The sequence below is a fragment of the Semicossyphus pulcher genome, unplaced genomic scaffold (assembly GCF_022749685.1).
Source record: "Semicossyphus pulcher isolate SPU_LCO1_2020_fin unplaced genomic scaffold, fSemPul1.0.p SCAF_11, whole genome shotgun sequence".
In the NCBI taxonomy this organism is placed as follows: domain Eukaryota; kingdom Metazoa; phylum Chordata; class Actinopteri; order Labriformes; family Labridae; genus Semicossyphus; species Semicossyphus pulcher.
The window spans coordinates 2,357,730-2,374,676 of NW_027211615.1; the positions used below are offsets into that span (position 1 = coordinate 2,357,730).

The 16,947-nt window shown below is 41.7% G+C and overlaps 1 protein-coding gene across 1 annotated transcript; it reads left to right on the forward strand.

The window, feature by feature from the left end:
* Positions 1-2,443: 2,443 nt before the first annotated feature.
* LOC138611073 (zinc finger protein 85-like) lies at positions 2,444-14,189 on the forward strand. Its single transcript, XM_069683984.1, has 2 exons — positions 2,444-2,636; positions 11,708-14,189. The coding sequence occupies exons 1-2, from the start codon at positions 2,444-2,446 to the stop codon at positions 13,684-13,686; spliced, it is 2,172 nt and encodes a 723-aa protein (XP_069540085.1). The 3' UTR covers positions 13,687-14,189.
* The last annotated feature ends 2,758 nt before the right edge of the window (positions 14,190-16,947 follow it).

The following is a 16,947-nucleotide window of genomic DNA, read 5'->3' on the forward strand; positions in this document are numbered from 1 at the left end:
CAGTGTGATTGTATGTAAGAAGCTAACTCATATTTTATTTTCTGTTTTTTCGTACTTTTTTTCAGCGGATGGCAGGAATGACCCGCCAGGCCATTGTGCACAGTACTGCAGCTACATCAACATGGAGAATGACACCAAGGAGATAATTCATGTTGCCACCATAGATAAGCGGCAGACCTCCTGGAACTCTGTGGTCATGGAGAAGGAGGGTTTTATCGAGACTGTTGACAAGCGTACATCCAAGGTAAAGATAGTGGAGATCTGCACGGATGCTCATGCGCGTATTGGAGCTCTTATGAGTAAGTACTCATCTGATGTAACGATGAATATGATGTGTTGAAAATATGATTGAAATATTGTCGTAATATTACATGATTCCCCACTTGGCAGACCCAGAGAAAGGCAAATACAAGACCCTTGGGATCCATCACAGTCTGGACATGTGGCATGGTGCCAAAAACCTGGCCAAAAAAATTACTGCTGTAAGTTTGTCTGGGGTGAAAGTCTGCATTCTCTCACCCCTCCACGGAATATGGTTGAAAACCCATGTCTTACATTATTATTTCTTTTGTTTGTCTCCTGAAGGCAACAAAGATAAAAGGACATTGCAAACTATTTTTGGTGGTGTTGTAAGACAGCTGACACAACCGAGCAGTTTCTTGTAAGCATATGATTCATATACATTTTTCTCTTCATTCATTTCCATGTGAATGACATTGTTATAGTGTGGTTTTATTTTTTTGCAGGCACTATGGGTTGGCATCCTTCACCATGTCTGTGACATTCACACCTGGACAATGGGAAGCTGCCAACATGGGCACCTGAAAGAAACACGCGGGAAGGAGTGGATCCAGAGAGACTCCAAGTGCCACAAAGCTTTGGTGGACATCGTTCTCAATGAGCGCTGGCAAAAGGATGTACATAAATATCTGTGCTCCTAAACTCTTTTCCTGGTGAAAAATACTGTTTGGGTTTTTTCCACTGAAAACCTACACCCAATTCAAATCCCCACTCCATGACCAAATCAATTGCTTCTTGCAGTTTCCTGATTATATACTGCATATTCCTTCCTCTTTTCCACAAGGCCCCATCATCCGCAAACACTGACCTACCTATATCTGCTGGTACTTTAGAGAATATGTCATTTATTATGATGATAAAAGTAGAAAAACCCCATATGGATTCCACCCCCTGGACTCACTTCCACTCTTTCTCCCGCCAAACACGAAACTGGGTAGTGATCACTGCCTATTGTTGTGGCTGTCCATATCTTCCAGTCATTAATTCCAGCCAGAGGATTAGACACTAATGTGATGTCTAAAGCTGATTCAGCACCTGTTGTAATATTAATTCTGGTTCCTCTGCCATTGTTCAAACATACCAAATGTTTATCATCCAACAAGTCTTCAATTACTTTCCCATTTGAGTCAGAGTGTGAACACCCCCTAATTGTACTGTGAGCATTAAAGTCTGCACACCATATTACTTTTTGTCTGTTTATGAAATTCCAACCTTTTGCATGGATTATAGTAGTTTATGATGACCACCTCCTCCCCTCTTTCCCACACTTCCACTACTATGTATTCCTGATCACTTCCCTTTTCCAGTACCCTATTTGGGATATGTTGTCTGATGAATGTTGCACAGCCCCCTCCTCTTCCATGATCTCTATCTTTCCTGATCGCTGTATATCCCTGTACGACAAAGTCTAATATTGGTTTTAACCATGTTTCCTGGACACAGAAGACATCTGGTTTTACAGCCATTGCTTTAATATGATGTTTGAATTCTTGGCCAATAGCCAATAAGCTCCTGGCATTCCACTGCAAGAGAATAACCATTATCAGAATTAACCAACCCATGATGATTCCTGGCTTGACTGATTAGTGAGGTTCTCCTTCACTTCCTCCCATGTCAGTCTAACTAATCCTAGACTGATCACTGCCGGATCAGCTGTCAGTCTGCTTTAACAGCTGTTTGCGTCTGCACACATTTGCACTGTCTTCATTCTAATAAAACACACAGTAACAGTGTTTTCTCTCTGTATCCCGGTCTGTTTAACACATTTTCCCAGCTTGACGAAACACCGGTAAAGGGGGGTGCCCACTTGATAACCCTGTTGATGTGCTGGCTGTCGCTGCCCATCTAACTGCAAGTTTGAGTTGTGGGGCCAAAAGGCACAAGTTTCTTGTGTTTAATTCACATACAGGGAGTTGACAGATCTGGGTCTATCATCCTTCTCTTTCAAATCTATTTTTTCTCTGAATGCAGTTTCAATCTATTTGCAGACCTCTACCTAAAAACATCTATAAACAGCAAATTCCTGTGGAGGGCAGCATTACACTAACTATTGTACAGCCTACCGGAAATCCATTTGAAGAAGAAGAGTGACGGGGCGGTAGTTAGCAGTTAGCAGCTCAGCGCTAGTCAAAACTGTGTGAAAATGTCTAAAGTCCTGGTGCTAAAAACGTTTGTCAACCAGCGACTGACTGCGGTTGTTGAAGACATATTTGAACAGTTTGAAAGAACGATAGCAGAGTACGAGGAGCAACTTTGTCGGTCAGAAGAGGAGAACGAGCGGCAACGGAAACTACTGGCCGCTGTTTTCAGCCCTCAGCTTCGCTTACACAGAGCAGGTTTGTTCATCATTTTCATTGTTAAAACAGAGCTGCTCATTCACATGTTGTCTGCTGCTGTTGCTGCTGCTATTGTGCTTGTTGAACACATGTTGTGTTTGGACTCATTTGGAGTGTTTGCTGCAAGAATTGGTAACGGTGGGTAAAAGTAAACCTGAGCTCAGTCCTTACATGACTCAGCCGATGATTAAACAGCTGCAACCTCACTCTGGTTCAATAAACATGATTTGAGCTTGTCAGACCTCACAGCTCAACACAGCCATGTTCACTTAATGCACGCCTGCAGGAATTGTGGGAAGATGATAAGGTTGAGAGCACGTGTCTCCTCTCTAATGTATGAATAGACTTATATTGGCATTTAAAGACGCAGATAATCAGAATCCATAGACTCTGTAACATCTTCCTGAAGGCAGTGTTGTAGTTTAGTCACCAAACCTCGAATCAGAGTCCCCAGGGTTCAAGACCAAGTCCTCAAGGGTTAATTATGATCAAACTAAGCTGAGCTTAAACTCTCTGTCATCTGTGGCCCTCATGTTTTAACTGTACTCAGTTCTTAGAGGGTGTGATATTGTTAGAACACGGAGCCAAATGATCAATGAATTATTATAAAGTATGTTGAGCAGCTTTACATGTGATTTCTTTATTGTGTTGTATTGCTGTGTGAATGTCTTCTTCGACTGTTTACTTTAAAAGAGAAGCTGCTTACAGTGATTGCGAATGTTTCCATGTGTGAAGTGATGTCACTGCAGCAAATATCGTGGGACATTTAAGCAGCAAAACTACAAACTCTTTAACTTTTATAACTTTTATATGGGTCAATGACGTGACGCCTTTTTTTTGGTGTCTCTGTGGTTTAATGAAATTTAAAAGGGTTAAAATTAAATAAAAAACTTAAAAATGACTTTCAAGCAATCTCTTTTTTAAGGCCCTAATGCTAAATTGATGTTTTTGATCAATTTTGATACAATACTGTGTGGATTATGTCAAAAATGTCAATGTGGTGTAACCAAAATAAATTGTACCAAAAAATTAGACTTGCTTAAAAAAGGTGAAACTCTAAATAAAACACCCTACAAACTAGTTTGGCATAATCTTACATTAGTGATATTCAATAGTAAATAAAAATTATGGAACATCATCTTTCAGATTTTTATAAATAATTTGGGGAAACGTGTCAGTCATGTCAACTTAAACTTAAATGTCAAGGCGGCCTTTAAGGAGCCATTTTGTCATATTGTGCAAGAAGACTGTGCGACAGGAAATGAAATCACAAAGAAGGACCCCTGATGATCCAAACTGCTGGATGCTAAAGTTAGTTACTCATTTGACAGAATAAGGCAACAGTCAGGTATGTTTCAAGGTACATGTCAAATGGTATGACCTTAGAAACACTTTGATAATACATCATATTTATAAAGATGTGTATTTACTTTAAAAATAATGTTTGAAATGTTCACACTAAGGCAATGTGCTTGCATAGGTGTCCATGATAATGCCTGTAAAATTAGATTTTAAAGTAAAATGTCAAATGATGTAACCAGTTACACCATTGGACTCCTATTACAGGCCTTTCAGTTTGAGGTCACTTTTGTAAAAATATCAGTAGTTTATTCTGCTGATTAAACATGTAATATAAAGTCACTTATTATGTGAAACTATTTTAAAGTTTTCAGTGTTATATCTTTTGAAAAAGTGGTGGACCTGCTCTCATCTGAGAACGCGGTGCCAATGGCGGACCTTCAAATTCTGGTGTTCTCTGGCGAAGTCTAATAGAGCTGCACGGTGCTGGGCTGTGAGCACAGGTCCCATTAGAGGACGTCGGCCCACATGCCACCCTCATGGAGTCTGTTTCCGACTGTTTGGTCAGAAACATGCAAGCCAGTCGCCTGCTGGAGGTCATGTTGTCGGGCTCTGGCAGTGCTCCTCCTGTTCCTCCGCGCACAAAGTAGCAAATATCGCTCCTGCTGCTGAGTTGATGCCCTTCTACGGCCCTGTCCAGCTCTCCTCGTGTAACAACCAGTCTCCTGGTACCTCCTCCATGCTCTTGAGACTGTGCTGGGAGACACAGCAAACCATCTTACGACCGCACGTATGGCTGTGCCATCCTAGAGGAGCTTGACTACCTGTGCAACCTGATTGGGCTGCAGGTACCGCCTCATGCTACCAGTAGTGACAAGGCCACTAGCAGAACACAAAACTAAAGAAGACTCAGTCAGGAAGTATCAGGAGAGAGCAACTGTCTGTGGCCACCACATGCAAAACCATTCCCTTTTTGGGGGTTGTCTTGCTTTTGCCTCTCCATTGCACCTGGTGTCTCTGTAATTTGCACCACAGCAGGTGAAATTGATTCACAATCACTCGTGCTTCCTGAATGGACAGATTAATATCCCTGAAGTTTAACTGACTTGGTGTCATACTGTGACGATTAAGTGTTCCCTTAATTTTTTTGAGCAGTGTACATTGAAATTAAATTAAATTAAATTAAATTAAATTAAATTAAATTAAATTAACACATTGATTTCAGTCGACCTTGTTTATGTCATGCTTTGATTTTCAGTGTCAATTTCTTTGACAAACAATGGCCTTGGACTGTAGAAGCAACATGGTCAGTTGGTGTAACCGATTTGTGTCAATTGGCGTAACCAGTATTTTTAATCAAAATATCAAAATATACAGGAAAATTCATTTGGAATAAAATGTTATCCCCTATTGCAGTGGAATAACATGTGTTTGGTTTTTTTTCACATAATTTGTCACAGAATATTTAGAAAACCGAGCTGATTTCAGCATATGTCTCATCCAATATTGCAAAAATTCATACAAAAAGTATTTATAGATAATCCTAAAAAAATAAAAATCGCATGATCCTTTTATAACTGAGTTATTATTTCTCTGAGCACATTTACATACACACTAGCTGAATAGAACATTAAATATTTCTCAGTATTTGGGGGTTACACCACTTGACATTTTCAGGCGCATTTAGTCTTTCCGTATGTATAAATGATGTAAATATAATTTCAAATGACATGAAACAAACATATATATGAAATCTACATTTTACCAAACCTGAGAAATGCAAACAAGTTTTGAAAAGGTTTTTGAATTTCTCATCTTGCCCACCCTTATTTGTCACTGACCCGTATACAGAGGAAACTGAGAACTGAATAAACTTCTTAAATTAAACTTTGAAGACAACTCTGATGGAGCTCAGGATTAATAAGTTTCACTCCAAACTATTAAGCTGTGTGAACCTTGAATGACTGTGGGACCTTTTGTATGTGTAGAAAACACATTGCATTTATAAACATCAGATTTCAATCAAATCAATCAATCAAATTGTATCAGTTATCTGTAGACACTTTACAGGCAGAGCAGGTCTAGACTGTACTCTTTGTTATTTAGAGAGACCCAACATGAATCATCATGAGCAGCACTTCTTTTTTAAGGGCAACTTCGCCAATTTTCAACCTCAGTCCTATCATGCTATTCAGAGGTGGGAAGTAACGAAGTACAAATACTTTGTTACTGTACTTAAGTAGATTTTTCCTGTATCTGTACTTTACTTGAGTATTTATTTTTCGGACAACTTTTTACTTTTACTCTCCGACATTTGAACACAATCTGTACTTTCGATTCCTTACATTCTCAAAACAGACTCGTTACTTGAGTTTTAATGCATGTGAGGGGAATTATCTGTTATTTTTATTTTGGTCTGTGCACGCTGCCTTCCCAACATCAAGACAGAATTCAAAGCTGTAAAAAATGATCCAGGTGCTCATTTGGGACCTCAGTTCGGTTCAGTCTTTATTATTCTGTCTGATATTTGGCTTGCAGCAAAACCAGACAGTGTCCAGTGATAATAAACAAAGAAAACTATCCTCGTGTGCCGAGGACTTTTTTCGTTTTGCCCAGTTATCAAAAGAAGTATCGTGTATCGCTGAAGTTCAAAATTCTGCTGTTGTTACAACGCTAGAACAAAGTTAATGTTCATTATTGACAGTATATAGTTTTATTTTATTTTAGCTAGAATATTTAAGTTTAATCGTCTTTGAATTGTTATTATCATCTATAATATTATTGTGAGGTTTAGTTAGCTTTGCACAGAAATGGTCGGTAAAATGTCCCTTAGAGGAATACTTTTTACTTTTGTACATTCAGAGCCTGTACTCCTTTCATCGCCTGCAGCAATCAATGTTCTTGACTGGACTTAAACGGGGAGTATTTCACTCCACTCTTTTCTTCTTGCTCTCCTGTACACTCCGGTACACCGCAGGTGAACACCATGGTGCTCTGTTTTGTATATATATTTGGTAAGACTCTAAGGAGGGAATTCACTTAATGTTTGCACGGCTTTTGTGCTTGCTAAACCTGTGCAAATGACAAAAAGACTCTCTCATACTCCAATGCACCCCAAAGTGCGCTGCAGAGCAAACAGCGTCTGTGTGCTCCGGAGCCGTTTGCGCATATTTCATTGAGTCATGTTATGCAAACATTCGGGGGGAAATGTGTCCCTTTTTCTATGCCTCGGGGCAAAAAGCACAAACGCCAGCACTTACAGCAGGTGGTGGGAGCTGCGGTGCAGTACTATATAGTATTATCAAAAATATATTTGTAAAAACAATCTGTTAATAATATATTGCCATTATTATTATAATCGGGAGACCAAACAGTCCGGGACTGTGCGAGGCTCAACCTCACCACACAGGCACACTTTGTCCACATGTCCAGAGCCGTTACGCAGGAGGGGGAGCATTATATGGATGGACTATACGCTGCTCTTGCGTGCTCGTTTTAAAAACATAAAGCTGCGTTACAGTTATACTAGTAAACACCTGTCGAGTCTGGACTTTATAGAAAGCTGTTCAAAGATCTGCCCCCTGCTCTCTCGTCTCCTCATCGATCTGTGCATGCAGTTGAGGTCCGTCAGTGCGAGCGCAGCTGAGAGCGCAGCACCGCACAGCAGAGAGTGGAGCTGCAGACAGCTTCTCTCCACAATCAGAGACAAAACAAGAGCAAGCTGCACGGATCTGTGAAACTTTATGGGCGAGTTTGCGCTTGAATATCATCAGGTCAATGTGCTTTGTGAATCGGACCTTGAGACAGATGAATTACCCCCTATGTTTACCAACTGTTCTGGTCGAAAGAACGAACATAACAAAGAGGCAGACTTCTCGGCAGACCTATAACGTTGGGTGCTATGTCAGAAGATCACTGGGGGCGCTACGCACCCAGGCCTGAAGTGTAATATTTAAAGGCACTGGAAACTCGGCTTGAATAGCAAAAATGCATACATGATATCAGAGTTTAGTGTGTCATAAAGCGTCCACAAAAATCTGAATGAAAATAAATCTTCAGAACCACTAGAAAATCTTCTTGAAAAACAGCTGATTAAGCTCTTCAGACCATTTCTCAGGACTGTGTAGGCGTGGCAGATGAGGCCTGTCCGCGTTCTCATGGCAACTGTCAACACAACAATGGCGCATGGGAAAGCAGTGTTTCATCTAGGATTTGTTTCAGCAGCAGGGTAGAGGGTTTGTTGTACCACCCAGGTATGTGCGCATGTGCACATCATATCAAAACTATTGCTGTCAGGTGATTAAAAAGTGAACGTAATTAATTACAGGCTTTGTAATTTATTGACTTCAATTAATCTCGTATATCAATGATTTCTGTGAGAAGCACATCACATGTAGACTGAACCTCTTTCTAGATGGTTATTTCTTACTTCCACACTTTAATTGGACTTTGTTGTTCACCCCATTAAGTTTTAATTCACAAACTACTTTAATCTGATCACTTTGCTCCAGCACACCTGCACCTCTGCTCTCTGCACCGCTACTGGCTACTGCCCCCCCCCCCCCCCCAATAGATAGACAACATCTCTTCATTTCAGTATAATATTGTGCAGCTTGCTGGAGGAAGAATGCCAGGGAGCTGAAAGTTTGATACTGAGCGCACAGCTGATATGGGCACGTGGATTGTTTACACTGCGTATTAGAACTGCGTATGTATGCCGATGTCAGCGATGCGGAGCGGACCCTCTTTTGCCGTTAGAAGTAAACTGGTCCCGCTGTTGTTTATGTGGTTGCCAAGACTTCACAAGTTCACTGTTTCACTGATCATCCTCAATGAGGAGAGGATGGACGATCGTTGATTTCTCCAAAGAGTCGTTCAATTACAACTTCTGAAGCAGCGGCTGCAACAATTCATTAAATGTATGTGGCGGAAACACTGCTGCTTCTCCAAGACGCCCGCATTTACAAAATAAAAGAATGACACGTTGTCATCTTAGATGGTGGATGTGCACCCGGGGACAGCACACAGAGGCATGATGGGGAAAAAGGCGAGCGTTAGGTAGGTAACTGCAACAGGTGTGTGCAGAGATGTTCAAGGTATGTGGACACGAGTTAGCTCAGACTCAGAGAGGAAGATTGATCGCGAGCCGAGAAGTGTTATTGCACTTGTGAGGGCGGGACAACTGCGGTTGATCGGTTCAAAGAAATTTATGACGTGATAAAAATCATACATAACCACGCCCAATTTAACCCCAGCTTCAGGGAAGTTAACAAAGAAAGAATGGCAATAACTCGAATTTCGATTAAAACTAATTTTGTAAAACTTTTAAGATGCTAACTAGTGTGTACATAAGACCCTAAATTACACAGTTAGAAGGATTTTGTGGATTTGGGTTTAAAGGGGCTTTAAAACCAAAGATCTCAGGTCAACACCAGCATAGACTCAGACGTGTCCTGGCGGAGCCATGATTCAGTGGACCCCATGATGCTGGAGTCTCTGTATTCATCCAGGTATCTCTTGCATGTCTGAAGGTCCTCCAATTTGATACGCAGTCACCTCACGTTGCTTAGTATGATAGATGGCAGTGGTGGTTTGTTATCCCTACTACTTGCTGCCTACCATATCCCACCAAGTGACATGTGCCACTGTAACAAGATAATCAATGATATTCACTCGACCTGTCAGTGGTCATAAAGCTATGGCTGATCAGTTTCAGTCAATCAATCAATCAATCAAATTTTATTTGTATAGCGCCAAATCATAACCAGAGTTATCTCGAGACACTTTACAAAAAGAGCAGGTCTAGACCGACTCTTTGTTAGGTTTAAACAGAACTAAAAATAGGTTGATTATGTGCTTTATAAAATGGGAAATAAAGATAAAATATAAAATGCTAAGTGTGGTGATTCAAATATTAAAGCGAGAATTACATTTAATTGCCAGAATAAGAGTCAATACAAAACTTGAATAAAAAGGTAAATGGTTAAATACAGCAACACAAGGTTGTTACATTTCCAGCATTATGTCAGATTATTGCAGTTTGAGTACTCTTAAATTATTATCCAGTGTTTCAGCAGTGTTCAGTGCACAGTTAAAAATAAGTGTCAGGCAATCAGAGGGAGGAGTTGGAAAGTTTGATGGCCACAGGCAGGACTAACTTCAAGTGGCATTCTGTGGTACATCTGGGGGGAATGATTCAACAACGTGCTGCTGTGTTTAACTAGCACATCATGGAGTGGGTAAGAGACATTGTCCAACATATCACATAACTTGGCTCCTCTCTGAAGCCGTCGTCTGGGACTCCAGCTCCACCCCCACAACGTCACTGGCCTTGCGAATCAGTTTGTTCAGTCTGTTGGCGTCAGCGACCCTCAGCCTGCTGCCCCAGCACACAACAGCAAACAGGGTAGGACTAGCCGCCACAGACTCATAGAAAATCCTCAGCATCGTCCTGCAGATGTTAAAGGACCTAAGCCTACTTAGGAAGTAGAGGTGACTCAGGCCCTTCTTGTAGACGGCTTCAGTGTTCTTGGTCCAGTCCAGTTTATTGTCTAAGTACACTCCCAAGTACTTATAATGCTCCACAATGTCCGCACTGACTCTCTGGATGGAAGCAGGGGTCACCAATGTCTTTGCCCTCCTCAGATCCACAATCACCCTGGGCCTGACCCTGGGTGCTCCAGAACAAGTCTCTCCGGGGTCGTCATGGTGTGTGACGTCAGTGCCACAGGTCTGTAATCCATAGAATAACAATATTAATAAGAAGGTAATAAGAACGTCTAATAAAAAGAAAGTCAGGTCATTCAAACAAGTAAAAGCAAGCAGAATTAAGAGAAGGCTCTTTTAAAGAGAACGGTTTGAGTCCTTTTTTAAAAGTTTCTACACTCTGTCGTCACCTCGAGTGGTCAGGGAAGGCATTCCATTGTCATGGAGCGAAAGAGTGGAAGGCCTGTTTCCCCATAGTGCGGAGTGCAAGAGACTTTTTTGTGCGCCTCGACCGGATATATACATACCTGCCATCTCTGTCAGCACAGTTTCTAATGATGCGGAAGATTTAGAACAAATTACCCCAAACCATCTTTTGTTTCTCAAATCCAAGCCTTTACTTTCACCCCACAGAGTTCAGTCCAACTGACGGTTGGAAGTAGAAGTTGGTGATATTATCTGCCTTTTGCTGATGTAGCTTTCTTGTTCACAGGTTTAGTTTACAGATGTTGGACTTTTTTCATTATTGCAGATGTGATTTGTTGTTCATGTTTAATTTGTTCAAAGGAATAAAACTTCAGTGCTATTTGTTGGTACAGCTTCAGTGAAGTCTACATGAACTTCATCACATGAACTGTTTGCGCTCTCTGCTGGACATTTTCAGATCCTTCAGAACAGTTTGAATATTTGGACAGTTGATTCCAGAACAATGAAACCTTCTCTATTGTAGTTCAGCTGAATGACTGCTGAATGTTGGTCAATGGTTTATTTTCTTAAATGTTATTTTAAAAAATGTTGATGTTTATCTTTTCTGGTTGATGTATGTAAACAGGTGTTAACACTGCTAACCCCGCATAGAGATCAGTGACCCAGCAACAGGCAGGAGGTTCATATTGTTATTCAGCCAATTTATGAGAATGTCTTCACAGCTGGTGAGTTGTCAGCTGTACTTTTATGACAAAGTTTCTGTCTCTCTTCAGCGATCTTAAAGTTTTTCAGATTTGTTTAAACATGTAGTGGTGGTGTTCTGTAACATCTGTTTTATTTGTGTTTACTGTGTCCTGCAGACGTCCAGCAGCTGTTGGTAAGTAAAGAAGAGCTTCAACCTGAGCAGCAGGAGTGGAGCCCCAGTCTGGACCAGGAGGACACTAAGCCCCCCCACATTAAAGAGGAACAGGAGGAACACTGGAGCAGTCAGGAGGGAGAGCACCTTCAAGGACTGGGTGAGGCTGATACCAACAAGTTCCCCTTCACTCAAGTCTCTGTGAAGAGTGAAGATGATGAAGAGAAACCTCAGTCCTCACAGCTTCATCAGAGACAAACCGAACAGATGGAAACAGGAGCTGATGGAGAGGACTGTGGAGGAGCAGAACCAGCCAGGAACTCAGATCCAGAGAGACATTTACAACCAGAGACTGAGGTCAAGACTGAAGACTCTTCTGAACCTGAGACTGAAGACATTGATGATGATTGGAAGGAGACCAGAGAACATCAGTCAGGTTTAAACTCTGTGAAAAACTTTAAAGATAAGAGACCACATAATAAGAAGAAATCACATAGCTGCTCTGAGTGTGATAAAACATTCAAAGACAAACCCAAACTGACCAGACACATGAGAATTCACACAGGAGAGAAACCCTTCAGCTGCTCCCAGTGTGGTAAGAGATTTAATCAAAAAGGAAATCTGAGATCACACATGTTAGTTCACACAAGAGAGAAGCCCTTCAGCTGCTCCGAGTGTGGTAAGAGATTTACCTCAAAGTCTTATCTGACTTTTCACTTGGCACGACACAGAGGGGAGAAGGCTTCAGAGCTTCATCAAAACCAAACGGAGGAGAAAAGAAAGGCAGAAACAGGAGCTGATGGAGAGGACTGTGGAGGAGCAGAACCAGCCAGGAACTCAGATCCAGAGAGACATTTACAACCAGAGACTGAGGTCAAGACTGAAGACTCTTCTGAACCTGAGACTGAAGACGGTGATGATGATTGGAAGGAGACCAGAGAACATCAGACAGGTTTAAACTCTGTGAAAAACTTTAAAGAAAAGAGACCAAAGAATTATAAGAAATCACATAACTGCTCTCAGTGTGGTAAAACATTTAAAGACAAACCCAAACTGACCACACACATGAGAATTCACACAGGAGAGAAACCCTTCAGCTGCTCTGTGTGCGGTAAAAGATTCATAGAGAAACAGAATGTGACTGCACATATGAGAATTCACACAGGAGAGAAACCCTACAGCTGCTCTGTTTGCAGTAAAAGATTTAATCAAAAAGGAAGTCTGACAAATCACATGCTGGTTCACACAGGAGAGAAACGCTTTTGCTGCACTGAGTGTGGTAAAAGATATACCCATAAAGAAAGTCTGAACAGACACATGTTTATTCACACAGAAGAGAAACCCTTTAGCTGCTTTGATTGTGGCAAAAGATTTAACCAAAAAGGGGATCTCAGCTCACACATGTTGGTTCACTCGGGAGAAAAACCCTTCAGCTGCTCCGAGTGTGGTAAAAGATTTCACCAAAAAGGAAAACTGAAATCACACATGTTGGTTCACACAGGAGAGACGCCCTTCAGCTGCTCCAAATGTGATAAAAGGTTTAAGCATAAGGGAAATCTGACCAGTCACATGTTAGTTCACACAGGAGAGAAACCCTTCAGCTGCTCCGAGTGTGATAAGAGATTTACCTCAAAGTCTTATCTGACTATTCATTTGGCTCATCACAAAGGGGAGAAAATCTACAGTTGCAGCGTTTGCAACCAAAGATTCTCTTGGTATCACCAGTTAACAAAACACAAGTGTGTTGGTGGTCGGGCTTCAGAGCTTCATCAAAACCAAACTAAAGAGCAAAGAGGGGCAGAAACAAGAGCTGATGGAGAGGACTGTGGAGGAACAGAACCAGCCAGGAACTCAGATCCAGAGAGACATTTACAACCAGAGACTGAGGTCAGGACTGAAGACTCTTCTGAGACTGAAGACAGTGAGGAAGATTGGAAGGAGACCAAAGAACATCAGTCAGGTTTAAACTCTGAGAAATGTTGAAGTCCCTGTCAGTGGTATGAGATGTTATACTGGTGAGAAACCACTCAGCTGCTCAGAGTGTGGTCATACTTTCAGCATGTGTTACTCACACAGGAGAGAAATCATTTAGTTGATATGTTTGCAGTAAAAGATTTACACAAAGGGCAGTGTTTGTGAATCTTAGATTCCATTTTTTCCTTCCTGATACTGATTGTGATACCATCGGCCAATAAAGGGTTTTAAAAATGTAGTACTGTGGGAGAAATATTGATTGTGGACATTTCACAAGCATTAACTAACATCACACTGTCCAGCAGCACCACACAGATGTTTGATATCGTCACACAATAATTATCCTGTCACCAGTTGATATTTTTGGTGGTGGGGGGTGATTAATGATGGTATCAGATGAGTGCATTGACTGGTGTACTACCTGATACCAGATGTTTGTTGTTTTCTATGAATGAATTAGTTTATATGTTTGTAACTAAACAAGATGTCATTGTTTTGCTCTATTCCAGTTAACATGAAACAATAAACAAGAAGTGAATGCTACTTTGAAAATGTGTCTAGCTGGTGTTAATTTATTGTGTTGCTTGGAATTTTGTCCGATACAACATAAATGGAAAACACAAATATATTCAGGTGTTGTGGAGATTTCTTTCTTCAGACTGCAGGATGACTATTTAGGGTTAAACTCAAGGTTCAAATTACGTGGGAGCTAAGGGGAACTCCACTGCCCTGAAAAGAGCATGAGCTCCCCTCAAAGTCTTCTTTGAGACATACAGTACTGTGCAAAAGTTTTAGGCAGGTGTGGAAAAAATGCTGTAAACTAAGAATGCTTTCAAAATGGAAGTGTTAATAGTTTATTTTCATCAATGAACAAAATGCAGTGAATGAACAGAAGAGAAATCTAAATCTAATCAATATTTGGTGTGACCACCCTTTGCCTTTTCCAAACATCTTGGAGAACTAACCACAGATCTTCTGTGGATGTAGGCTTCCTCAAATCCTTCTGTCTCTTCATGTAATCCCGGACAGACTCCATAATGTTGACATCAGGGCTCTGTGGGGGCCACACCATCACTTCCAGGACTGCTTGTTCTTCTTTACGCTGAAGATAGTTCTTAATGACATTGGCTGAATGTTCAGGGTCGTTGTCCTGCTGCAGAATACATTTGGGGCCAATCATACGCCTCCCTGATGGTATTGCATGATGGATAAGTATCTGCCTGTATTTCTCAGCATTGAGGACACCATTAATCCTGACTAAATCTCATTTGCATTCTCATTTGCAGAAATGCAGCCCCAAACTTGAAGGAACCTCCACCATGCTTCACTGTTGCCTGCAGACACTCATTACTATACCGCTCTCCAGCCCTTCGGCAAACAAACTGCCTTCTGCTACAGCCAAATATTTCACATTTTGACTCATCAGTCCAGAGCAGCTGCTGCCATTTTTCCGCACCCCAGTTCCTGTGTTTTCCTGCATAGTTGAGTCGCTTGGCCTTGTTTCCATGTCGGAGGCTTTTTGGCTGCAACTCTTCCATGAAGACCACTTCTGGCCAGACTTCTCCGGACAGTAGATGGGTGTACCTGGGTCCCACTGGTTTCTGCCAGTTCTGAGCTGATGGCACTGCTGGACATCTTCTGATTTCGAAGGGAAATAAGCTTGATGTGTTTTTCATCTGCTGCACTAAGTTTCCTTGACCGACCACTGCGTCTACGATCCTCAACGTTGCCCGTTTCTCTGTGCTTCTTCAAAAGAGCTTGAACAGCACATCTTGAAACCTCAGTCTGCTTTGAAATCTTTGTCTGGGAGAGACCTTGCTGATGCAGTATAACTACCTTCTCTCCCTACCACTGTGGGCACTGTGCCAAAAGCATGGCACATAGATTGCAGGGCGGCGCTGTGCGCCCTTATATATACACCCCAACGGCCTCTTCCTCTTCTTCCTCTTCTTCTTCGGTCTCCCGTCACTCTTTTTAATTAATAACTCCGTGGTGTGACTGGGAGTTGGGCTGCTCCCTTGGAGTCGCGGCTGGTGCGCGGTGTGCGTTCTGGACAGTAAGACGAGGCGTTGTCTGCCTTTTTCCATTCAGCTGTTGGTTGATCTGGTGAAAGTTAACAGCTATTATTTCCTCTCAGCCATCATTGGCGGAACCCTGGGCTGCTGCCTTCCTCCTCTCTGCTGCCTGAGACTCTTCACCTCTGCTTCCTGGTAGGAACTGTATATTTTAAGAACTGGCTCTCATGCAAATTGTAATTATTATTTAGTGATCGATTTACTATGTTTTGCAGTGTGTGGCCATTTGTGTCATCGGCCACTACCTCTGTTTGACGCTGCTGTTTTGGCTCTGCACCGACCCTGTGTTGGCACTCTGTTTGGCTCTGCACCGACTTTGTGTAGGCGCTCTGATTGGCTCCGCGTTCTGACTTCTCCGTTGATTTATCCAGCTCTGGTCGGAAGTATAGTGATTTTGCACGGCTGTGTGCGCTGGTCCCGCACACAGCCGTTTCAACCTACATGTGAAATTGATGATGATTAGCACCTGTTTAGTATAATTGGTTGATCATACACCTGACTATAATCCTAGAAAATCCCTGACTTTGTGCAAGTGTACCTATAAGAATTGATGCTGGTTTGAAAGCAAAGGGTAGTAACACCAAAAATATGATTTAGATTTTTCTTTTGTCCGCTGACTTATCATTTGTAAATTGATAAAAATAAACAATTATTATTTTTATATTTGAAAGCATTCTTAGTTAACAGCATTTTTTCACACGTTCCTAAAACTTTTGCACAGTACTGTATATGGGGGGCTCCAAAAACGTTGTCATTCATGTCAGGTTTTACATTGTAATTTCACTTATCTATACATTTTTTATCAGATTGAATTGCTTGATTGGGCAGTTGTTTCAGAACCACGGACAGAGTTGTTTGTTGTGGTGCCTTCGCGGCAGCTGCACTGCGTCAGCTCCACTGCGTCAGCTCCCTCATCACAGAAGAAAGTCATTTGTCGCTCATATGCATGGCTGGAACCCCAGAACCTTTCTGTAACTGGCAGTACAGGTGACAGAGATATAGGGACAAAATGGTACAAGAATTAGCCAACTAGGTCTGTGCAGCTATAGCTTTATGTAGTTTAGCAAGCAAGCCATCCACAACCCTGCAGTTTTTACTAGGGCAGTTGGCCTTCCCAAGCATTGAGCTGGAGGGAAAGACCAATGGATAGAGGGCTACATCCACCAGGGGGAGCGGCCTACAGGCAACCTGCTCC

What these genes read in the sequence shown, in the direction of transcription:
- LOC138611073 (XM_069683984.1), top strand. Translation starts at nt 2,444, where the DNA reads ATGTCTAAAGTCCTGGTGCTAAAAACGTTTGTCAACCAGCGACTGACT. An exon ending in GCTTCGCTTACACAGAGCAG is followed by an intron (nt 2,637 to 11,707) that starts GTTTGTTCATCA and finishes TGTGTCCTGCAG; the next exon opens with ACGTCCAGCAGCTGTTGGTA.